Source organism: Phoca vitulina, unplaced genomic scaffold, assembly GCF_004348235.1.
Source record: "Phoca vitulina isolate PV1807 unplaced genomic scaffold, GSC_HSeal_1.0 scaffold1, whole genome shotgun sequence".
In the NCBI taxonomy this organism is placed as follows: domain Eukaryota; kingdom Metazoa; phylum Chordata; class Mammalia; order Carnivora; family Phocidae; genus Phoca; species Phoca vitulina.
Genome location: NW_022589704.1, coordinates 14,557,902 through 14,583,981, shown reverse-complemented (window position 1 = coordinate 14,583,981; position 26,080 = coordinate 14,557,902). Strand labels below are relative to the sequence as shown.

Here is a 26,080-nt window from a genome sequence, read left to right as displayed (position 1 = left end):
AGTTCCATGGAACCAGATTCACTGCAAGCTCTTTGAAACTCTATATATTTCTTACAGAGGAGGAATTCAAAATAATCCAGGTGTGTCTTGGCCCCAATTCAAAAAGCTTTAATTACTGTGAGTGCCAAAGACCCTGCTAAAAAGTCCCTTTCTCCTGTAAGGCTTAGACTCCACAGTTAGGGCCCTGAGGATAGAATTATAAATAACCCCTGGCATATTTTAAGAAAGGTTGTTCTGTGGGATTTCCAAACCACTGAGTTCTCAAGCACCTTGTAAAATTCCCTTCCTGTGGCATTTGGAGAGAGCCAAGTAAACAGCAGAAAGTTTAAGTGCATTTCTTGAGGTGAGAACAACTATGGAAAGAAATGCACCAGCCTCCTAAAAGGCACGTGCAGACACTTTGGGGTACTGCTCCTACAGAGGTCTTCCTCAGGGTCCGTTCACCTGAGGACCGGTTCCCCTGGATGGGCAGGAGCAACTCATCGGTTCAGAGACGTGCACAAAAAAGGGGCTGGGAAACCATGCCTGATGTTGTTTTATTAACACAATCAGTATCTTCTTTCTCAAAAGGCAGGAAGAATGGCTTTAATGCCAATTTTTAAGAGAGAGTTTATGATCCTCTGGGATCTCCTGACCAGCTACTGTAAAACAGGCAAGTGGAAAGACCCAAGGACGCTGCGGGAAGAAGTACCCAGGGGTGGTGAAGCCGGGACAGAGCTCAGCTTTGTGCCAGAGCTGGTGGGGTCACCTCATTAGGGAGGCCAAAGGTCAGAGGGGTGATGTGCTCTTTCTTGGTGTCCTTGGGAGGAAGGAGTGAAGGGGCTGATGTAGGTGAGTCCCCTTACTGGGTACAATGCCAATCTAGCCTGCTTCTAAAAGACCCACTGTATTTTATATAAATATCACAGAACCAGGAGCACATGGATGCTTCTGGGCCCATTTATACCTTGGCAAGCAAGCCACAGTATTCTCAATTTATTTAGGCAAATAGGAGCACACGTGCAGCCTCGGCGGGAGGTGTGAGAAATTTTAATTAAAATGATAAATGCCATCTTCAATAATAAAGCTCTAATATCCCTGGCAAATGAAATAATGACGTACTCCTACTCTCCTTTCCCAGGGTAGCGCAGATATTTTAATGAAGATCTTTTTATACCTCTCGTAAAATCCTTGAAAAAAAAATAGCACCAAGCTTTTGATACCTTTTTGACAGTTAGGTATCCTCACTAAAAAAAAACTCAGCCAAACATAAAGAACGAAGATTCTGGAGCCCAGCGTCCTGCGTTCAAATCTCTATTCCATACTTACTGGCTGTGTCACATCCAGCAGATTGTTTAACCTCTCTGTGTCTCAGTTTACTCAGCTTCAAAATGAGGGCAAAAAATGCTACCCACCTCTTAGAGTTATTGTGATAATTAAATGAGTTAAAACAGGTAAGTTACTTAGAAACTGCACTCAGCATAGAGGAAGCGCTCAGTAAGTCTCTGCCAACATATCATCATCATCACCACCATCATCATTATCATTTTCCCCCATGGCACCAAGGCTGGGTACTGACCTCCTGTAACATATCAGAATCTTCAATGGCTTGGACAGCAGATTTTTTGGACGTTTCCTGAATTTCTCCACCCATTATAAACTCGTCAAGGATAAAATAAGCCTTTTCGAAATTAAAGATAATATCCAGCTCACAGACCTGGTAGACAAAAAGAAATGTTTTGATAAACTTGCAGGAATATCAGGGCAAACATAGGTCAGCGTCTCAAGCTTTCTCAACAGTTACACCCATGTGGCATACCAAAGATAAAACCATCAGATGGTATCGTAAGGACCGAGAAACAGAACGAGGGGATCCCAGGCCTTCAGCAAAAGTAAAACCACATTCCATTAAGCAGGCCATGCCCCTAAATAATATTCCTTTATGTCACAACAAGAAATTTGAGACTTGGGACAGGAATCAGGCAGCATGAGCTCATATTTCCATCTGCACGAATAGAAGCCAAGTCCCCACTGCAAGTCAGGCAGAGGACAACGCCTCCTTCCTCCTACTCGCCTGGCTGGAAATCTTGGCTCCTAGCTTTAGGACTCTCAGAAGCTCGCTCTTCAGAGGCAAATTAGCTCAACTGTGCTAATTTTTCTCAAAATTATGTCACAAGCCAGTGGTTCTCAAACTTCAGAGTGTATCCGAATCCCCCAGAAGGCTCCTTAAGGGACACAGTGCTTGGGCCCCAGCCCTGGAGTTTCCGATTCGGTGGGTCTGGGTAAGGCCTGAGAGTCTGCCCTTGTAACTGGTTCCCAGGTGATGCTAATGAGGCGGGTCTGGGGACCACACAGGGAGAACGACTGTCATAGACCAAAACAGAGTCCGATAGATTTTGCTGTGTAAGTGAAGCAAGCGACAAGAGCACCCCCCTCCCCCAATAATCCAGATAGGGCTCGTTTCCAATTCCCTGACCGGACCAGCACTCAGGCACTCTCCTGAGGTTTTCCTTCTCACTTATTCCTCAACTCCCCAACACTTCTGTTTCCGGTTCCACACCCTCTGGAAGGCTTCCACCTGCAAGTTTTTAGCTCTCCCCCTCCTTCACTTCTCAGCAACACTGGATACCCTTCACCAGTCTTTTTCTTGAAAATCCTCTCTCCCCTGCTCCCTGACTTTGGCAATGCCATTCAATGCCTGTTCCTGTCTTCCATCTCTGCTGAATCCTGAATCCTTCTCAGACTCGTTGGATGATCTCTACCCCTACTTCACATTTGGTTAGGAAGTATTTATGGAATTCTCGGGACAGAATCAGCAAAGCCAGTCTCATGGCTGCATGTGTCTTACATTCCAGTGACCCACCTTCTGCTTAAATGCTGGTGTTTTTCATGAAAGCCTCTATCTTCGCCCTACGTATATTCTAGACAATGCCACGGACGCTCTAGAGCTGTGTCTGGCATGCAGGTGTCTTAACAAACCCAGATGTCTAGCCCTGATCTCCTTCTGGGGCGAGTCCAATATTTCCACCTGCTCATTAGACCTCTCTGCCTGGATATTCCTCAGGCCAAGTCACCAGGTGCCAAACTGAGCTTAAGTGTATTCTTTTCCCCGTAGACCCTGTTTGGCTTCATAGCTGCAACCTCTATCTGTGGCTCAATCTAATTCATCCCACAGATCCACTTCTTTCCCCCTCCCCCTCATCCCTCTCTCTCCTTCAGTCTCATCCCTCTCAGTCTGGTCTCCAATTCCTATTGATTCTATCATGGAAATAAATCCCAGCCCTTCCTGTCTTCTCCCCATTCACCACCGCTGCTCCGGCCTGCAGCCTCTCATGAAGGCCACTGCAATGACCTTCTAGGCGGTGTCCGTCCGCACTCAAGGCCAACAACCATTAACACTGTGCTGAAGTACCGATCTCTTTCCTCTCCTGTGTAGGGTCTTATGTTAAGGACAAAGCTTCCATTCCTCTGCCTGGCATATAGGACTCCTGACCACCCAGCCTGGGCGGGCTATCTGCTGCCCGTGTCAGCACTCAGCCACCCCATGCTACACCCACACTCCACTAACTCACTGGGTTCTCTTATGCCTTTACCCTTTGCCCATTCCAGCAATTCCTGCAATGGCCCCAGTTGGCCTTTTCTTTATTCTGCTGGCAAAATTAAGCTCATTTTTCAAGGCCAGATTCAAAAGTCAGGGGCACAATGATTCCACCGAAGCCTTTTTCCCCCATTTGGATTTCACACCGCTTGCTCTGTGTTCTCTCTTTTTGTGTATGCTGACTGATCAATCTCTGCCCCCCCCCAGTACTGTGAGCTCAGGCACAGACCTTATCTTATCAGTCATCTCGCTATCCCTGGTATCTAGCACATAACAGGATGCAGTACACATCTACAGGATAAATGAGTCAGTCATCACTTAGGCCTTGTTTCTATGATGCTGGGAATTAATGGCTTCCCAGACCAACAGTTCTCTGATGCTGCTGAGTACTATAACTTTACATAAAACCCATGTCAACATTTTAGCAAAGGGTTTAGGTCATACATTTACCATTTAGGTCAATAAGCTTGCAGACTCCACAAGGTAAACGGTTAGGTAAATACCGCTATCATAAATGGCCAGCTCAGAAAAACTCACCTAATTCATCTGCAAAGGTCATGGTCTCCTCATTCATTAGAAAGCAGCATCAAGTGGGTAAATCAACAACAAGTGGGTGTATATATCTAGAGCTACTTCCCTCCTCCCTCAACAGTCTATCTCTGCCTACCCTGATGACATGGAAATTCCATGTAGAAGTTGGAAAGAATGAGATAGATTTCTATGGATGGCTGTGGAAAGAACTCCAAGATACATCTGTAAGGGGGGGGGGAGAAAAAGTTGCAGAATAATATGCATAATGTCATAATATGCATAATCCCATTTAAAAATAAAACTGTATATGTCTAGAAGGATATGTAAAAAAATACACAATTTTAAATAATACAGATAAACAGAAAGAAAGCACAATAGATCAGGCATCCATGCTCATTAGAGAAGGTACGAGAAGCAAGCAGTTACCAGAGGTCAGAAGAGGCAGGAAGTCAGGAGTTATAGCAGCAAGAGCTGAGGAACCTCAGAGTTCAAGGCAGGCGTAGACCAGGAGTCCGAGACAGACAGGAGCCTCATTAGGAGAAACCAGCAATTAGAATCCTGCAAGATGAACCTGACAGATACTAATGCAAGTTCTCTAGTTCTCTAGGACTATCTCAAACCCCACTCTCAGAGAGGCAACCTGCAGGCTGGCCAGCAGCCATGGGGCAATTAATTTACTGCATCTAGTTTCAAGAGATGGGAATAAAGTAACATGGCATGCAAAGCCAGATACACACACACACACACACACACACACACACACATACACACACATACACACACACAGAGGCAGCTTGGATATACAATTACTATCTCTAGATCATAAGGAAACAGATGCACAAGTTCCATTGAAATTATAGAGAGTTACAAATGAGCAACTATTTCATATATGGCAACTCCAAAATGCTACTTCTTTGGTTATTCTTTGATCCTAACCCCAAGGGGTTACTGTATCTGTGAGTAAGAACAGGGAATATCTCCCAGAGCACCTTAGACCAAATGCAGACCAATTACTCAAATACTTGTGAGTCCACCTCAAGGGTACTGTCCCGGTACATCAGGAATATGCCCTTGATGCTCAAATGACTGCATTTCATCTAATTATGCAAAAACAAGTGGTTTCCATGTTTATAAACACATGAGACTGTTAATTTCTTTTCTCATTTCTTGTGTATCTCTATTCTGGAAGAAAGCTTATAAAAGGCAGAAACAGTGATAATTTAATTTTACCCTTGATCTCTTAGCCTATGCTTTACTATAATCTGACCTGAGGGTCTACTCTTATAGCAGAATACATGATGCAGAAGATTATTTCTGGCATTTCAATAACTAAATACTTCTGGATAGAGTCTAAGAACCTTCTCTTACTAAATTCTGTTCTAAAATAAATACAAAAAGTTTAAATTATATACAGTAAATGTATAAAACCATACATACAATAATTACGGTTTAAGGTACAATGACATAGCAATTGACAGTTTGTAAAGTATTGTTAATTACACTGTCACTTCGATCCTCACAACAGCCCCATGAGATTAGCAAAGTAAATATTTCTATTAATCTTTTTGAGTGTTATTTTTCTTATATGTAAATTAGAGATCTATCCCGAGCCAAAATCATGAGTCTGGTTAGTGAGTGAGTGGACACCAGGACCCAGCAGGACTCAGAGCCCTCCTCTTCCTCCCAGAAAACTTCCTAAATCAAGATCAAACCTCTCTGGGGCAGCAACACCCATACTCTCTGAGCACATCTGTAAAGACTCACACTACAGTCTGTAATGGGAAAATATGCAGGTGGCTAAATCCTCAGACAGACCTTTATCAACTGGGAGATTCTGGGGCATTTCCTCTTAGCCTCCATAAATTGGGGTTAATGCTGTTTACTGAAGATCAAAAGATTAACCAGTTAATCCTTGTAAATCTCCCTGGAATTGAAAAATGCTCAAAAAACACATAAATTAGTAGCCAGAGATTTTGATTTATCTGTCACAGGAAAGTAATATTTTCCAATGTTATAAGAGAAGCTCAGTACAAAGTTTTCTCTTCGATAATATTAAGGGCAGAATTCCAGGAGACCTTCAGGATTAACACAAGAGGAAAAGAAAGCCAAAGAGAAATATATTATTCCTGAGATGATGTCAGTGAGAATCAGTACTGGTAGGCTTTGCTCATCACAGTTAATTAATAAGAACTGAACACCTACTGGGCGGATAGCCTTGAATTGCTCTTAGCTGCTCTTAGCTTAATAAAAGATTCATTGAATTTTTTAGTGAATTAAATTTTGGTCCATAGGAAAGACAGAGCTTCTAAAGGTATGCCAAAATAGGATGAAAAATTAATGTTAGAGAAATAGGAATTCATTCTGATTCTCTTTATATCTTAACTGGGCTCAGCTTTGGTGAAGGTGATTTAGATTCTCTTAAGAAAGCAATGTGTTCTCAAATATCTAATATTTGGTCAGATAAGACTGACATCAAAATTTAACCTCCATTCACATTATCACAGTCAGGGAAATCTAGGAAAACACAACAGGTCAAACCAGAGTGCAGAAATTACGGGCAGAAGGCAGGTCCTGGGAAAGCCTGGGCCTCAGGAAAACACCTCAGGCCTTTCTTTACAGAAGGCCAAGTTTGCAGTGGATTTCAAAATGTCAGGCTTCCTTTGAATAATGGAAAGCATAAAATTAAATAATCTCACGTTCAAAAACATGCAATTATACACCTGCGAATCCCTCTTTAAAAGATGAAAATAAACATGGGGAGCTAAGAGAAAGAGAAAGAAAAAATGGTCTGGCTGTCTTACTCTCTATACTGACCAACGACCTAAAATCTCCGAAGCGACATTTAAGGTCATCTTCTAACATCGTTTACGAAGGGAAATAAAGGGGAATAATAAGGATGAAGGGAGGGAGGGAAAGAAGATTCTTTCAAAAACCTTTCAAGTACTCACCCTTGTGAAAATTGTTGCAAGTAATCTGATAAAACCCTGGCCGATGCTGCAAATGTTACTCATTCCATTGACCAGAGCACAGAAAGTCTTGTGGAAGCAAACTGTCCCAACAACACTTAATAGAAATCCTCAGTGACCCAGGGAACAGGGAAGGGAGCATTACTGAGAGAAAATATATTCCAAATCCAATGATTTATTTCTTTTTTCTTTTTTTTTTTTCAAATTATGCATATTTTATTTTAAATTCTTTACTAGTTTTAGTGAGATATAATTTACATGCTATAAAATTCACTCATTAATTAGGATTTATTTCTTAAGACCATGAAATGGATGGCATGTTTCTGGAACATTTGCTAAAATCTGGCCCAGAGTTGCTCACAAGTGTTGAAAAATCAAACAACTAAATCCTAGGTCATGATCTCGAGACACTTGAAGTTTGGTGTTCATACAAATCTTGCACAAGTTAAGGATAATACCAGGCTGTCCCATGTGGTTGGAGCACTGAGCATATCAGGGATAAAAAGAAAGAACAGTGAGAAGGTTGGAGACGTGGTCTGGGACTGATGTTTAGAAAGCTTAAATGCCAGGCTAAGAAGTTGGGCTTTTATTCATTATAGATGATGGAAAGTGGCTGAGGACAACCGTCACCTGGATCCATGCATTGCAAGGAAGATGGTAACTAACAAGCCAGGAAAGGGAAGCAGAGAAGAGCCCAGAGGCATAAAGGGCCAGAGATGAGGTTTCAAAGAAAGGCAAAACTGCAATCCCAAGTAAACCTGTACTGGTGGGAGTGGAAGGAAAGAGATGGATTGTAGTCCCATCTGAATAGACAAAGGCAGCCTTTAGCGAAGGGTGGAGGAAGAACAAAGAAAGAAGCATTGAAGGATCCTGGGACATAATAAACTCAGTCACAAGACAGAACAGGTTTGCAGAAGATTATTTTAGTTCTTGACACGTTACGACGGAGACGGTTGAGAGAAGCCCAGAGAAGACTGTCCTCAGCAGACTTCTGGAAAGAGAGCCATCTGGTCATGGATTCCAGGAGGGTAGAAAGGGCAGGGGTAGGAAGAGAGCTCGGGGCAGAAACCAAGCAGGGGCCTTTAGAAACAGGATGAGAATTAGCAGAACTCAGGGTTGTGCCAAAAAAAGAAAGGGAAGCAGTGACGAGCAAGGATCCCGTACTACAGAGAGGTGAGGCAGGGGAAGACTGAAGAAGCATCACTGGTGTTGACCATTAGGAAGGGGCCAGTGGTAACTTTATGATTTCCTGGGAGCCATAAAGGTGGAGCCCGAGCTGTAAAGAGTGAATGAGTTCTAAGGATGGGGCACCTCATACAGGATATTACTTGGCAGTAAATGCATGGAGGTTAAATAGCAATAGGAAGGAAAAGGATTTTGGCTTCCTTGTTTGTTTGGCTTTTTTCTTTTTTTTACGTATAAATAGTATTAAAGAACACTTGGAGCTTAGTAAAAGAAGACAGAGAGGGGATTAAAAAGTCAAAATAGAAGAGAGATGACAGATGATGAAGAATGAGGAGGAAAACATCAAGGAATCCTTCACAATTAAATTCTTGTTCACTGAATGAGCTCTCTAGGGTGGTTGTGGTCTGAAGACAGAGAGAGACACGGCCTGCCTCTTGAAAGCTCTGGAATCTTTGTTTACAAAGAATCACAGGAAGGGGGAGAATGCCTCATATTCTGATCCTTGTGCAAATGCAATTCATATTTTAGACTTGAGAGAGAGAAGGAATGTGATAAAGACAGAACTGACGTAAGAGCTGAAACAGGGACTAATTCCAAACAGACCAGAACAACACTTACATTTCCAAAGTATTTGTCCAGCAACTCCACGTAACGATGCACAATCTCTAGTGTCAAGAGCTCATTGTCCTGATTTTCTACAGCACAGCAAAAATATAAACTAGCATACCTTGAAAGGAAAAACACGAAGAAAGAAAAGTAAAATATGATGACACATCCAATAACCTGAAGATGGTGTTTTCTGCAGTGAATATGCGAAGCTCCCTCTTCTCCAGAGACTCTCCCCATCCAAATCCAAGAAAGAAGTCATCATCCATCACATCCAATAGCCTCCCAATATGCGAAAGAGAATATATAAAAACAGAGTGGCCATTGGGTTATTTCGGTTAATTATATGAAAGACTCTCAACACCATTTTACCCTGAGGAACTGTTATCAGGAAGACAGAGTCCTTGGCCCAGAGTAATGGGGGTGTCTGCTCATGCCCCTCCCCTGCTTGTGAACCATCCTTTCTAAACTTCAAGCCCCTGACCCAGGCTCTCACCTCACACTCCTTCTGTATGTGACCCACCCTCAGCCCATCCAGTCTATCCTCCTGCCTAAAATCCTCTTTCCCACACCCATCTGTGTGGTTAATGCCAACTCCCCCCCTTAGCTCTGAGCTTGGATGTCTTTCCTCCGGGAAATCTCTAACCTCGCAGACGGGACTGGATGCCGGGCTTTGCACACCTGTGCCTCCCCCAGCAGAGCACCTAGTGCTCTTCACTGCCCATTTCATGGCTTGTCTCTGCCCCACTAGGTCACTGGCTTCCCAAAGGCAGGTGCTGAGTCTGCCTTGCTCATGTTCCCAGGTGCTGCAAATATCTGTTGAGAGAACTGCTAAAGTCTATTCTTTATACAATGGCTTAAATCACAAATGAACTCAAAGTTTTAAAAAGCCAGCAGGCAGACAGTAGGGACAAGCTTCTTGTTGACAAGTGCTTCCTGGGACTCTGCCTTGCCATCCTTGGGATGCTTATTAAAAGGGGCCTTCACTGACATCTCTCCGGATGCTAGTACTAAATGCTTTAACCTTGGACCTGGCAGAAGCAGCTTTGCCCGGGCACTTCCTCGTAACTTACTCCATTAAATATAGCCTGCCAACTGGCCTCTGTTTTTGCCTTTCAGGTTTTATAAACACCTTTTGCAAGAGCCTTCCTAATGTGCATTTTCTTTCTGGGAGTGTCAGGAGGATGTTGAATGCAGGGTCAGGTCAGCTGGGTTCTGGTCCAGGCTTAGACACGAATTATCTGGGCCTCTATGAGCAAAATGGCTTTACCTCTTAGGGTCTCAGTTTCCTTACCCATAAACTAAAGTTGCTCACCGGTATGGTCCTGCTATGGCAAGCAGGTGCAATAATGAGAGGATATGTAAGTTTTAAAGCCAGAAGGAGGGGCGCCTGGGTGGCTCAGTCTGTTAAGCGATTGCCTTCAGCTCAGGTCATGATCTCAGGGCCCTGGGATCGAGCCCCAACTCGGGCTCCCTCCTCAACACGGAGTCTGCTTCTCCCTCTCCCTCTTCCTCTGCCCCTCCCCACCCCTGCTCATGTGCTCTTTCTCAAATAAATAAAATCTTTAAAAAAAAATAATAAAGCCAGAAGGATATGGATTTGAATCCTGACTCTCCCAATTGCCCCTTAGTTCCTGTGACTGAAGACTAATTACTTAGAAACTCTCTATGGCTTCAATTTCCTCCTCTGCAAATATGAGTAATAATGGCAATAATAAGAGCTGCCCTTCTCTCTAGCACCTTAACCTGCATTTTGTCCCATAGCATGTATTACTAACGGATAAGGTTTTGTTTGCCTAACCGATGAGTATGCCCCATAAGAGCAGCATTGTTTCTGTCATTTGTTATGGCATCCACCATCATTAGAAGTGCTGGAAATGTAATAGGTGCCCAGAAGCTATTTCTTGAATGCACTTGTACATTATCCACATGTAGATTACATCCGTAGAATCCATCCTGGCACATGGAAAGCCTTTCAATAAATGAGAGTTCTTTTTTGCTAGTCTATTGATACAAATATTTGGGCTCCAGGCTCCAAAGATTTCAGTAAGTGATGCAACTGGTGTTGTAATAAAAAATGTTCAGGATTAAACAATCCAAAGCAATAATGAGAAAGACAGTTCTCATAAAGTTACTCACACCTTTTATAAACAAGTTTTAGCTCCTTCCAGTCAATAAAGCTGCTTGTCCTCTGACCACGAGAGAGAATAATCTGAACAATTTCCCGGGTGATCCTTTTCCTCTCTTTGTCAGGGAGAGTCGTGTACCATTTCTGCAGCCGTAATTTCCCCTGTCGACTGAAAAGCAATATGAAATGTATCTAGAACAAATAAAGGACAGAGAAAAACAGAACTTGATCAGCTAAATCATTCTACATAGACACTGGAAATTAAATGGCAGGGTTTACAAATGATGATAATTCTGAACAAATGAAAAAATTCTCACCAGCATGAAAACTATCTCATTTGAAAATTACATTTAACCCATCCGAGAACAAAGAAATGTGTGCGTCCCAAACATGGCTTATTGATATTAGAGGGGAAAGATAAGAGTTTAAAAAATTATCCCTTTTGGGAGTCACAAATTTATTATAGGCAGAAAAATATATAAAGGAAGAATGTAACTCTTTTAAGAAAACAATAAAATCTTCCTTCACAAGGCAAAAATAAAGTGTTAATAACAGTGGAAGAGTTTACTTAAAAAATTGCATCCCAGTTCCATGTCAAAACTATGGCAATATAGTGATAATAGAGGGGGGGAAAAAGGGAGAGAAAGGAGGGAAAGGAAGATAAAGCACTAGGAAAGGGTGAGAAAGCAAGAAAGGGGCTACATTCTCAGTCTTTTTTTTTTTTTTAATAAAAATTGTATATATTGAAGGCATACAAGAGAGGGATCTGATACACATATCTAGAGTGGAGTTATTACTATAGTCAAGCTAATTAACATTTCATCTCCTCACATGGTTACCATTGTGTGTGTGTGATGACAGCCCCTGAAATCTAATCTCTTAGTAAATTTCCAGTAGTCAATCCAGTATTATTAACTATAGTCATCATCATGAACAGCAGATCTCTAGATTTATTCATCTTATAACTGCAACTTTGTGCTCTTCAACAAACACCTCCGCATTCCCCCCACCTCCCCACTCCTGGGAATCATGGTTCTACTCTATATGCCCCTATGACTTTTAACGTTTCAGATTCCACATATAAGTGAGATCATGCAGTATTTGTCTTTCTGTGCCTGGCTTATTTCATTGAGCATAATGTCATCCAGGTTTATCCATGATATCACCAATGACAGGATTTCTTTCTTTTTTATGACTGAAAATATTCCATTACACACACACACACACACACACAAAACACACACACATATATACCACATTTTCTTTATCCATTCATCTATCGATGGACACTTAGGTTAATTCCGTATCTTGGCTATTGTGAATAATGCTGCAATGAACTTGGAGGTGCAGATATCTCTTCAAGATACTGATTTCATTTCCTTTGAAGATACACCCAGAAGTGGGATTGCTGGATCACATAGTACTTCTATTTTTAATTATTTGAGGAACCTCCATACTGTTTTCCATGATGGCTACACCAGTTTGCATTCCCACCAACAGCGTTCCCTTTTCTCCAAATCTTCACCAACACTGTTGTCTTTTGTCTTTTTGGTAACAGTCATTTTAACCAATGGGAGGTGATCTCCTATGGTTTTGATTTGCATTTCTCTGATGATTAATGATGTTGAGCATCTTTTCATATACCTGTTGGCCATCTGTATGTCTTCTTTGAAGAAATACCTGTTCAGGTCCTTTGTCCATTTTTTAATCAGGTTATTTATTTTCTTGCTATTGACTGGTTTGAGTTACTTCTATATTTTGGATATTAACCTCCTAACAGATATATGGTTTACAAATATTTTCTTCCAGGTGGCCGCTTCATTCTGTTGATTGTTTCCTTTGCTGTGAAGAAGCTGTTTAGTTTGATGTAACCTCACTTGTCTATTTTTGCTTTTGTTCCCCTTGCTTTTGGGGTAATATCCAAAATATCGTTGCCCAGACCAATGTCATGAAGCTTTCTCCTTCTACTTTCTTCTAGTAGTTTTGCAGTTTCAGATCCTACATTTAAATCTTAATCCATTTTGAGTTGATTTTTTTAATAGGGAGTGTCAGAAGGATCCAATTTCATTCTTTTGCATGTGGATAACCAGTTTTCCCAACACCACTTATTGAAAGATTTTCCTTTCCCCTTTGTGTGTTCTTGGCAGCTTTGTTGGAAGATCAAACGAAGTCTTAAATGTAAGCTCTTTACCCCACTTTGTGGCTAACTTGGCTGAGAGCTTTAGAATAGACCATCTCGTGTAACAATTGTCTTTGTCATCATAATAGATTTGTTAACAATTTAGATAGTGTGTTGGCTGTGTTTGGAAGCAACCCAATCTTATTTTCAATTAAGTTTCAAAATGTGTATTTTAAATAAGGGTTTATATTTCAATGCATTTTAAAAAATTTAAATGAATGGAAGACACCATAACATGTAGAAATTTACTTTGGTACCTTGGAGGTTCAGCAGAGATGCTTTTCAGAAATTGTCAGATGGTATAATATTTATTTGATGGGAGATTAAGTTTTCTCAAGGCACCATGTGAGAAGTAGTTTAGAATCATAATTTATTTCGGGGCACCTGGGTGGCTCAGTCATTAAGCGTCTGACGCCTTTGGCTCAGGTCATGATCTCAGGGTCCTGGGATCGAGCCCGCATTAGGCTCCCTGCTCCGCAGGAAGCCTGCTTCTCCCTCTCCCACTCCCCCTGCTTGTGTTCCCTCTCTTGTTGTGTCTCTCTCTGTCAGATAAATAAATAAAATCTTAAAAAAAAAAAGAATCATAATTTATTTCATCAGGTTTTTGCTTTCTTTTCTTTTAAAAAAAAATAAAATTCAGTAGGGGTTAAGTGTGTCATGGAGGGGAGAATGATATATACTGGAAGCCAAAATAATTAAAATTTTAAAAACTTTTTTTTAAAGATTTTATTTATTTGTTTGAGAGAGAGAGAGAAAGAGCATAAGGGGGGGAGTGGTAGAGGAAGAGGGAGAAGCAGGCTCCCCGCTGAGCAGGGAGCCCCATGAGGAGGGACTGGATCCCAGGACTCTGGGATCATGACCTGAGCTGAAGGCAGATGTTTAACCGACTGAGCCACCCAGGCGCCCCTTTAAAAACATTTTATAAATAAAATATTCACCTCCTTTTATTGAAGAGGTTTGGCTCTGAATATCAGGGCATAGGTCATAAAAACTCACTAGGGGGTGATATCTGAGGACCAAAAGCAACCAGGCTCTTTCCTCAGAGCTCCCCCTACCTCAAACCTATAGAATTTGAGGTCTTCCTTAATAAGGTTATATTCTGTCTTAGAAAGAAAACATATCAAGTCAGGAAACGACAGATGTTGGCGAGGATGCGGAGAAAGGGGAACCCTCCTACACTGTTGGTGGGAATGCAAGCTAGTGCATCCACTCTGGAAAACAGCATGGAGGTTCCTCAAAAAGTTGAAAATAGAGCTACCCTATGACCCAGCAATTGCACTACTGGGTATTTACCCCAAATATACAAATGTAGTGATCTGAAGGGGTACGTGCACCCCAATGTTTATAGCAGCAATGTCCACAATAGCCAAACTATGGAAAGAGCCAAGATGTCCATCAACAGATGAATGGATAAAGAAGATGTGGTACAATAGCCAAACTGTGGAAAGAGCCAAGATGTCCATCGACAGATGAGTGGATAAAGAAGATGTGGTATATATATACAATGGAATATTATGCAGCCATCAAAAGGAATGAGATCTTGCCATTTGCAACGACATGGATGGAACTGGAGGGTATTATGCTGAGCAAAATAAGTCAAACAGAGAAAGACATGTATCATATGACCTCACTGATATGAGGAATTCTTAATCTCAGGAAACAAACTGAGGGTTGCTGGAGTGGGGGGTGGGGTTGGAGGGATTGGGTGACTGGGTGATGGACACTGGGGAGGGTATGTGCTCTGGTAAGCACTGTGAACTGTGCAAGACTGTTGAATCTCAGATCTGTACCTCTGAAACAAATAATGCAATATATGTTAAGAAAGAAAAAAAGAAGAAGAAGAATGTAGCAGGAGGGGAAGAATGAAGGGGGGGAAATCGGAGGGGGAGAAGAACCATGAGAGACGATGGACTCTGAAAAACAAACTGAGGGTTCTAGAGGGGAGGGGGGTGGGAGGATGGGTTAGCCTGGTGATGGGTATTGAGGAGGGCACGTTCTGCACGGAGCACTGGGTGTTATGCACAAACAATGAATCATGGAACACTATATCTAAAACTAATGATGTAATGTATGGGGATTAACATAACAATAAAAAAATTTAAAAAAAAGAAGATGTGGTATACATATACAACGGAATATTATGCAGCCAAAAAAAAAAAACCAACTAAATCTTGCCATTTGCAATGACGCATATGGAACTAGAGGGTATTATGCTAAGCGAAATAAGTCAATCAGAGAAAGACAAGTATCATATGATCTCACTGATATGAGGAATTCTTAATCTCAGGAAACAAACTGAGGGTTGCTGGAGTGGTGGGGGGTGGGAGGGATGGGGTGGCTGAGTGATGGACATTGGGGAGGGTATGTGCTATGGTGAGCGCTGTGAATTGTGTAAGACTGTTGAATCACAGACCTGTACCTCTGAAACAAATAATACATTATATGTTAAAAAAAAAAAAAAGAAGAAGATAGTAGGAAGGGAAAAATGAAGGGGGGGGAATCGGAGGGGGAGGCGAACCATGAGAGAGACAGGAATCCGAGAAACAAAATGAGGGTTTTAGAGGGGAGGGGGGTGGGGGGATGGGTTAGCCCGGTGATGGGTATTAAGGAGGGCACGTATTGCATGGAGCACTGGGTGTTATACACAAACAATGAATTATGGAACACTACATCAAAAACTAATGATGTAATGTATGGTGACTAACATAACATAATAAAATAAAAGAAAAAAAAAGAAAACATTTCTTAGAATAAGGACTTGAGAACCAAGACATCGCAAGTGAGGAGAAAGCAAGTGTGAAAGCTCTGCTCATCTAGCAACTTTAAGAAACATCACCCTCAGTCTGGAATTTTAAATATCTGCTGAGAACACAGCATTTTCTTAAATACCCATTTCACTATCAGCACAGGTATAAATAATTAAGTAAGGGAACACAGTCACTGTTTTCTAAGAATTAAATTGAGAAAGGTATTTTTACTTCTAAGAAGAGATCATCCTAAAAGTGACATTCTAAAAGTACAAGGTGGAAAAAAAATTAAAAATAAATAAAAGTACAAGGTGGAATGGTGATAGAACCATAAAACCTCAGGATTTTGAGAACAAGGCTCAGCTTTGGATCATTACCAATGGATAAGTCTATTCAACTCAATGTCTAGCAAATGGTCAGACTTTCACTAGAGAAATGAAATCCACACATTTTTCTTAGTGCTCACTTTGCATTTCCTCTCAGAAAAGATTTTTTCTTCCCATCTAACCTAAATCTCTTCTGTTACAGTTTAAGCCATTTTCCCCTGATTTTATCCACAGAGTAAATTAAAAGACAGGATGTCACAACCCCAGGAATAATAACTAACTCTACACATATTTGAGGATAGCCTTTCAGGCTACGGTGAATCGTCTTCCTTCCAGGAGAAATAACCCTGGTTTCATGTTGTCTTCTTATTGGTTCTATTTCCAGATCTCAAAATCATGCTTGTTGTGATTCCTCCCAGATTTCTCCATAGGCTAAATGTTACTTTTAATTGAGGGCACTCAGATCAATACCCAAAGTTCCAGTGAGAGGCTGGAAGTAGGGCTGAGTTTCATTGTGGATTACTTTCTAGTTCTTCTACATTGCAACAGTCTCTCACCATCAGGCGCCTCCCTTCTTAAACGTGGATCAACAACGTAGGGCAATGAACAAAGAGCAAATCTTTATTCTAACAATGAGTTCAAAGAGAAAGGATGATCGGGAACCTGATACACACATCTATAAAGCCCATATAAAATATACAAATACATTCTAAATTCAAAAGAAGCAACAAATTGATTCAAATTTATCCCACAATTGCCTTGCATAAGACAGTGTTGAGAGATTTAGCCCTCTCGAGTTCTGCTCCGAGACAGACGTAGCTTGTGTTTGTGGTGTCTGGCGTCTGTCACACGTCCAGAGTTAGCGGTGTGGCTTGAGAGAACCAGCAGAATGAATTGTAGTGACTTACAAGAGTTCATCACCTCCAGCAATTTTACCCAATTTATCAGTTTAGTCATTCAAGGCATATTTGAATAATATGTTTCAAGAGGTTAATCAAACACCTTTATTGATTAGCATTAGCTAATTTATTAATTAATTTACTCTCAAGAGTAGGAAGAAAGCAATTGGAAGGGTTTTTTCAATATTTACAAAAAGCCAACTTACATTCAAGTGATGTCATAAACAAACTTCTTCTGACTTCAGAAAATAACACCCAGACATTCCCCTTCCATAGTACTGCTGAGATAAGAGGAGTAATGGAGAGGCTGACTGGTAATACCCTTCTGGAAAATGCTAACTCCAGAAATAACCATAAAATCCAATGAAGTATGTTGAGTGAGGTTAAGTTCTTAAATTTAGCCCAACTCTTTTGGCCTCAGGTGGATACTTAGCTTCACCAAGATCTCCCATTCCTTTCCCAGAAGCCCTTCTGAGGGGTCTGGTTCTGTACCAGATGATCCTTTAAATCCAAACACGTCTGGTTAATCCAAGCATTCTTTGTCCTCAGAGTGTCCACTAGTATAATCCTTGACCTAATTGAGTATAGCCTGAATTTGTCACTTTGACCCAGAATGCAAACTACTCTGGGCATTTTTGTAATTTTATTTCTGAAGCATGTCCCGGGAGGTACCCTTAGGCCTTTGCAGGAAGCACAAAGCGGACCAATACCAATCTACTTAGCCTGCTTTGAACCAGTGTTAGCATCTTCCTTCTCATTGAAGATAAAAGGTGAAAGCATCCAGTAGCACTTTGGGTTCTTAATGTTTGTAAATCTCCCTGCTCCTGAGTAGGGAGTTGTAGAACCACAACTAGCTTCCAAGAAGACAGGCATCCAGGAACCTTTTCCTATCCCCAACACTGTCACCTCACAAACACCCCCTATTCAGGGCTGGCTTGTATTGCAGGATCTGAGCTGCAAATATAAGCCCACAGAATATGTTCCTTTCCTCCCATTCCATCCACTTGACAGGCCCTTCCTCTGGTGCCCTGTAATTCATGATACATCACTTAAACAACACTACTTCTGGAGTCCTCACCGCCTTAGCCCCTTTTCTTCTGCAGCCACCCTACAGACTCCCAACCCAGATCAGCCCATCCACTCTCATCTCTGCTTCTCTACCGAGGTATCAGGCACTCCTGAGAAAAATCACATAAGACTCTACAGATTGGTACTACTTTAGGGGTACGATGGTCCAGCTCAGTGAAATCTCCAGTGGTACTTGGAAACTCTCCATCTACCTCTTCACGTAAAGGGTTGCTAAGCAACTCCCCCTTCTGTTCCCCACAGGGGTTATTGCAAGTCACCACCAAGCCCCTCCTATTCCTTACCTCCATCCTTACTCCCTGACTCTGGGAAGATAAAAGTCAAGAGAATAAAAATCATTCCACAGGGTTTCCTTAGCTCCTCCCACACCAGTACACACCCACGTGGACAAACTCAGTCACCCCCACCCCCACCCCCACCAACTTACTTTCTCCCTATGTCAAAGAACACAATATCATCTTCTGTCCTGGCCGTCCACCCTCACCTATGTCTTCGGGAATGTGGATTCAGCATTCTGACACTGGCCCTCCCTTCTGAAACTCCTTACATGTAGATACTGAATAATTCTAAGTCTCTCTCATGTTTAAAAAACAACGGTCCTCTTTAGAATCCCAACCTTGACTCAGCCGTCAGTGTCGAGTCCAAAAAGTGCCCACACCTTTTGACCCAATAAGCCTACTGTTTAAATCTGTATTAAGGATGTGCCTTAAAATGCAGATAAACATTTTGGTGTTAATGCTTACTGTAGTTCTTTATAGTAACACACAAACAATAAAACTGTAAACTACCTAAATTACCAATAATAAATTTTGAAATGCTATTTGTTAAATGATTTCAGTAAGTGAGAAGTCCTACAGTATAATGTTACATCAAAAAAAAAAAAAAAAAGAATATAGGGCGCCTGAGTGGCTCAGCTGGTTAAGCAGTTGCCTTCAGCTCAGGTCATGATCCCAGGGTCCTGGGATGGAGTCCCACATCAGGCTCCCTGCTCAGCAGGGAGTCTGCTTCTCCCTCTGCCTCTCCCCCGACTTTTTCTCTCAATCTCGCTCTCATGCTCTCTCAAATAAATAAATAAAATCTTTAAAAAAAAAGAATATAAAATAGTACACAGAGTATTACAGCAACAATTTATACTTACATAGACATTATATAAAAGAAAGACACGAAATTGTTCATAGTGTTTATCTTGGAAGAGCGGAATTATAAATGTTATTTTCTTCTTTGTACTTGCCTGGAATTTCCCAAATTCATATGCATGATTTTATAATTAGAAAAAAAATGCTTAATGAAAAGAATATTAGCAAGTTCAATAAAAATCAGTCAGCATTCTATCTGAAGGTCAAATACTAAGTAAATGTCAAAGTGTTTTCAACAAATAAAACTATACCTCAAGGAGATTGCACAGTACTGGCTATTCAAGAGATCCTGCAGGACCCCCCGCCCCCCCTGCCGGAGCTCACAGCGGATGTCCTGGCCATGGGACCATGCCTGCATAATGACAAGGAGGGTAGGGAAAGAACATGCAAAAATGGTCATTGTTGCCCTACTAAAGTGGGGGCCCTGGTAGTTATTTTTCTGTAATTTCAAAACAATGCTTTTAATTCTGGCAATGAAATAAAGAAAGGGAGAATGAGCAAAAGCATGAGCCAATAGTTTAGGCTTTATTCACATTAACTAGAGCATTGCTTTTATAACAGGCTGACAAACTCAGTGCATCACAATCAGTATGTTTTTAATTAAAAAAGGACAGAACAGAACATAGCAGAGCTATCGTGTATATTAAGGGTGTGTGTTTCAAGAAACTTGTTCCTATAGCATATACTTATACTGGGAGGTAGTGTAAAGTGCATTTCTTGCTATTGATTGTGGCTAAAAGAAGGAGAGGAGTGGGGAGAAGGACATGGGAAAGAAGTTAAGGACAAAGACACTGAGCCTAGTGAAGAGGTCGTCCACAATGAGGTAAAGAAGTAGGGAAAAAATATGTTCATGCAAAGCTAGTCAGTAGGGAAATGTTAACAGAACAAAACAGCTCTTGACTCAGTATTAATACTGAAGCTCTAGAGAATGCCAGGGACCAGAAAGAATATTCCCATAAACATAACTGTTTCCCCAATATGAGAAGCCACCATTTGGAATGGATCTCCAGGTATAGCAAACCATGACATCGTAAACAGTGAGGAAGATGACTTTCAGGAAGGGCAACATCAGGCCAAATAACTAAGTCTGCTTGTGAAAAATAGAAAGATGCCCTCTTTGGAGTAGGAATAAACTCAAACTTCTTTTTCTCAGTGCAGACAAACTAAATAAGCAAGTAAAATGGAGGAAAATGTCTCACTCTGTCATGGGTGTGACCATGCCCTTAGAACAAATAGGGGGAAAGTAAACAGCTGGATGCAGTAAGAAAGCAAGGAGAAAAGAAATTCTCACACGCCCTTCTCAGTCTGCACCTTTCTCCAGAATCACGTCCAGTTCTAGTCTTTGCTCATCACGGGGACTCAATAAATATGGGTGGGACTGTTGAATTTTGAGAAATGGCATCGAGCCCTGTAATAATGTTGCATAGAGAATTGGGTTTTCTATAAGGCTTAGAGAACATTATGGTTTTTCTTGAGATGACCTTTTAAAAGCCTGAGATTTTATTGGGCATCGTAAGTTTACAATTGGAATTACTTTTCTCCAGATGCAATAGATGAGTTGAGCACTTGGATCTTCCAGATCTTCTGGCAGCTTCCCTGACTGATTTAACAGTCCTCTGGCCCGGAGAGCTGGAGAGCATCCACAAACTGAGAGATGCAGCTACTGTTCTAGAATCAATTACAAAAGTGTTACACACAACTGGTCTGGGCACGCATTCCTTCAGGGCTACCCAGTTTGTATTTGTAGGTAGGGATGAGCACTTAAACAATCACACTGTTTTCCTCCTTCCTCTAAGCCTGCTTTCAAACCTGCAAGACCATCCCTACAGGGCTGCTGCCTCTCAAGCATCAGAGAGGCTTCTGGAAGGTGAAAAGGGACATCCACTGCGTCTTTACCAGCCCCATGTACTCCCCTGCTCATGGGGCTGCAACCACAGAGAGCTCCTTCTTCCACAAGCCAAGCTTTTTTCTCTCTGCAAAGGCCATTTGCTTAAGTCTTTAGTGAGGTACTCTTTTTATAGATTTTACCAGCATGCCCTGAGTGGAAATAAGATTTGCCAGACTATGCTTTCCCAAGAGTCATTTATGTAACTTTTTAGGATGAAGGTTCCCTGACAATCTGTCAGTCCTCTAGCTTAGTGACCCTTTGAAACAAACTTGTTACCTGCCAGAAATTAAAATGATACTTCTTTAAAACCTGCTACATGCTATCCAACCAAAATTGTGTATCTCAACCACTGTTCCAGATTAGATCCAGAGTATGCTATGCCTTCACCACTAGGCCAACCCAAATTTGATCAAGGAAATGTATCACCAGGTCGGGCCTTTGGGGGCTGCGACAATATCACACACGTCAACCTCTGTGCAGAGTCTAGCGCAGAGTAAACTCTTAATGAATGCTTGCGGTTACTAATAAGTCATCCAGGAGTCGGCTCCACCCATTTATATTGTCATTCCTCTTCACTGAGGCAAGCAACACATTCTCTGCTTCCTCCTTTGGAATCACGGCCCCTCCGTCTATTTTCCCTCATTGGTTCCCACGTTGGGACGGAAAGAGTCTCTGATGGGCATTCCTCAGGGACACAAAGAGGCATTCTGCTGATTCTTTGGGTAATCATAAACCATCCAGTTTCTAGCCGACCTGCTTGCTACCTAGTCCCCTCGGTTACCTTCCCAATGCTCAAATAATGAGGTTGCCCCAAAGACAGCCCAAACTTGCCCATAAGTCATTCAGAGCCCCTTTCTTTCTTTAGACTGCTGACCTGTGGTCTTCTGGTTGTGCATCTATTAATTCTCTCCACGTTCTCTGTAAGGTGTTTACTTTAGGCTTCTCTGTTTTTTTCACCTTTGTGTGTGGGTGTGTGCCTCCGTTTTCCTTTTCCACAACTGAGTGATGGCATTTCATGTGTTAATTCTTAGTGTTCACTTTCTCTCTCTCCCCTGCAGGTCCTATTCACCAGGGCGGCAAGGTTTCGCAGGAGCCGCGGGGCAGGAACGGCCCTCAACCAGCCATCGGCTCCCCACTCCAGGCCCTGTGTCCTCCCCTATGAAACTGGAGAGCAGGGTCACATACTCAAATACTTTTCCAGGGCTGGGCACAGAGGCAGGAAACCTTTCAAATGAAGGTAAAGGTTCAGGGTAATATAATAGGGGGTGGAAGAAACAGAGTGAAACTGGAAATCACACGTCCTGACTGAAGGACAGGCACAACTCAGCCACACTAGGGTATTGCCAGGGAAAAATATCAGCCAGTATTGCTGGGTCTTCGGATTGGTTTTTTTCCAAAAGAAGCCTGAAATCTGGATGATAATGTAAAATACTGGGATTATTTTAATGTTGGCAAATAATATTAGTACTAATACTAACAAAATAGTACTCACGCTAAGCAAAGCACACTGTGATGGCTGTGGGCTCGAACCACATTTGGGCTGCAGGCCTCATGTGACATTGCTGAATTAGGGCACAGCTGAAGTCCCCTATTGTACTAATGTCATTCTGTAGCATTGGGCATGCAGTGGATTCCCTTTCCTTGTGATTTCTGGCTCTCTCTGTTTGAGGAAGCGGCCCTCTGACCTGAGAACCTTGCTTCCACATCTCAGCCCCATATTACTTCAAATCTATTGTGAATCAGAATCTCCTATTAACTTAATTCATCAAACTGTATAGGTTTCTTTTCTTCAAGATTTCCAGCTCTGGTTTCTGTTTCTATAATAAAAGAAGATAACATTAAATAGAAAGTAAAATCCACACAATCTCGGAATCTCATTTTTGGCTTATTGTGTCAGCCTTTTTCCCCCGAATTAAAATACTGAAAAGGAGCCCCATCAGCCAACGTCTTTCAATTCTTTTCCTGATCCTTGTACACCATCTGGTGGCAGAACAGTCTGCTTAGAACAAGTGAAATGCCCAGTGAAGAAGGCACAGTGCCAGGCCAACGAGGTGAGGAGGAAAGAGGAAGAGCATCAGAGGGGCAGCAAGAGAAAAGGAAGAGAGGAATGAGATCAGAAACAAAAGTTATAGGTAATCCACAAATTAAGGGATTAACTGCTGAGAATTAGCTGGTGACCATTGATGTACAACTTTAAAGCTCCTTCTGTAAAGAAAATTCCTTATAAAACCATCCGTATCCATCTACCTATATTGTACTGCACAGTAGTGTTTATTGGAAGGAAGGAAGGAAGGAAGGACCTCCAGGCAGCAGCACACGAAGACAGGACAAGCAGCCTATTATGGGTTGGACTGCATCACCCCAAAATTCGTATGTTGAGCTCCTGCCCCCCAGTAGTTCAGAATGTGACCTTGGTCACTGCAAATGTCATTGGTTAAGATGAGCTCATACTAGAGTAGGGTGAGCCCCTACTCCAATATGACAGGTGGTATTCTCAAAGGGGGAATTTGGACAGAGACACGCCCACAGACAGGATGCTAGGGGAGGATGAAGGCAGAGTGATGCAGCAGAAGCCAAGGAACGCCGAAGATGGCCAGCAAACCCCCCGAAGCTAGGAGAGAGGCATGGGACAGATTCTCTCTGGGTCCCCAGAAGGAATCAGCCCTGCTGAAACCTTGATTTGGAGCTTCCAGCCTCCAGGACTTTGAGATGATAAATTTCTGTTGTTTAAGCCAATCTGTTTGTGGTCCTTTATTACAGCAGCTTGCCTGTGGCTTTGAATTGTCTTTTTTTTTTTTTTTCTTAATCTCAAAAAGCGTCACTGCTGTTTTCTATGCCATTACAGTGCATATCATAAAACCAAATCATCTACATTCCAAAGATAAGGTGGGCAGATTCCATTCAACTTTGCAAATATTTATTCACTGTCTACTACAGTGAGGTATTTAAAACAAAATAATCACTCATTCCTGGATTCACAAAATGCTGACATTAGAATGGACAACAGAGCTGCTTTGGTACAAACCTTCTCCTCTGAAAAGGAGAAACTGCAGACCCAGAACACTCACAGCTGGACCCTCAGTTGCGTAGCTAGTAAGTGGCAGAGTTAAAACAAGCTCCTGCCTCCCAGCCCAAGGCTCTTTGCACTTGGTACCTTCAACCACTTTTTGTTTTCCAGCAAAGCTAAAATTACTACTCTTCCTCATTTTTTTCTATTTATGCAAATAATTATAACCAGGCAAGTCTTATGCTAACATCAAAGACTTACTTATAATGGTTGACATATGTTGGGCATGTGCTAGTCACCACGCTAAGCACTTTACATGCAATACCTCATTTAATCCTCATCAGAATGTTATTATTACTGCTATTTAATTGATAAGGAAACTGGGGCCCAAAAAAAGTGAAGTACCTTGCTCCAGGTCAACCAGCTAGAAGACTCCAGAGCTGGGCTTTGGTTCCAGAGCCCACCCTTTAAGTGGTTATGTAACATTGCCTCCTTGAAGAGAAAACAAGTCCACTACATTGGCACCTACTGGGCTGGCTTCACCACTTTTAAAATCCCTATGATATTGAACCACCCTTTGTAAAGAGAAGGCAACATTTTTCCATGACTGCTTGAACCCTGTTTAAAGCAACTTTAAACCATAATGATGTTACCAATGGCAAACAAATAGATCTATCAGCAGCCAAGTTTCTGTTTGCTTCTTAAAAATCACTGGTGCGCAATGAAGACAATCCACCCCAGGTCTCAGATCTTCTATCCCCAAATAGATCATAAATTCACTTATAGGTCTTCCTCTTTCAGAAAGCTAAAGCTTTATTCAAAGTCAAATGCAGCCAGTTGATTTTTTAAATTTATATCCAGGATGAGTCAAGAGGAGCCAAAATGGCATACAAAAGTTAGATGCTGTTACGTGTATAATACCCCAATTTTGTGATGCAGTTTTAGTGTTACTGTCACCTCTCAGAATTCCATGTGTAAGTGCTTTTTGCTTCATGCAACAATTAATTGGTTTTATCCTAATAGCATGACGCCTAGCATGAGGGTAAAGGTGATGGGTCCAGCCGTACTATGTACTCAAAGAAAACAGCAGGTCACTTATTACCACTGGGGTGAAAATTGTATGCCTGAGTTCAGAAAACATGTGGGAAAGTTGACGTAACTCAAACAAGAGAGAAAGAGCCATGATGATGGAAGTATTAGCTCCAAAAGATATTTAATAACAAATTTAATTTTCCTGGCCTTTGCAAGGTAGAATGGACAGAAGAAATGTGGAATGCAAGGCTGTCATTATTCAAGTTCAAGTAGAATGATGAATTGTGACCTGCTCTATCCTGCATCTCCCCCTCCAATAGGCTAAACAACAGCCCTTGAAAAACAAAACAAACAAAAGACCCAAAAACTCTTGTGATGACAGCCAGGTAAAGTTAGACATGCAGAGCCTCCCAATCGATGCCTAGGTTCACACTCTTAAATTTAGGTCCCCCCCATGGCTCAGGCATGACAGAACAGCCATCAGGCAGTGGCTGAGCACGTGTCCCAAATGCTCCAAATTAGTGGTTGCAGATCTGCAGTGTAACCACTAAGGTCACAACGCACACTCAAGGGAACACACCTGCTTTGCCAATGCCATAATTCCCTTTCTTCCAGTTTTCCAACTCACTGATTCCAAACTATGGGATTACAGAAAAGACCAGGATCTTCTGGATCACATGGAAGGAAGGGAAGTTTTTAAGGATATTAATGGTAAAATCTGCAGATTCTATTTGTATGTCCATCTCGAATACTGAATCTTAAGAAAAGACTTAATTTTGTGCAGTGT

General features: G+C 41.7%; 1 protein-coding gene across 2 annotated transcripts in view; it reads right to left on the bottom strand.

The window, feature by feature from the left end:
• The window catches only part of AP1S3 (adaptor related protein complex 1 subunit sigma 3), a 53,710-nt gene that overhangs the window by 5,599 nt on the left and 22,031 nt on the right, over positions 1-26,080 (bottom strand). Inside the window, exons 2-5 of one of the 2 annotated variants that reach the window (XM_032401222.1) lie at positions 11,007-11,185; positions 8,878-8,986; positions 4,535-4,666; positions 1,611-1,696 (exon numbers count right to left, since the gene is read on the bottom strand). In XM_032401222.1, coding sequence (XP_032257113.1) covers positions 4,565-4,666; positions 8,878-8,986; positions 11,007-11,185 — 390 coding nt within the window. In that variant the 3' untranslated portion in view covers positions 1,611-1,696; positions 4,535-4,564. Of the gene's footprint in view, positions 1-1,558; positions 1,697-4,534; positions 4,667-8,877; positions 8,987-11,006; positions 11,186-26,080 lie in introns of those variants that run through there. The other variant, XM_032401220.1, reaches the window with a different exon arrangement.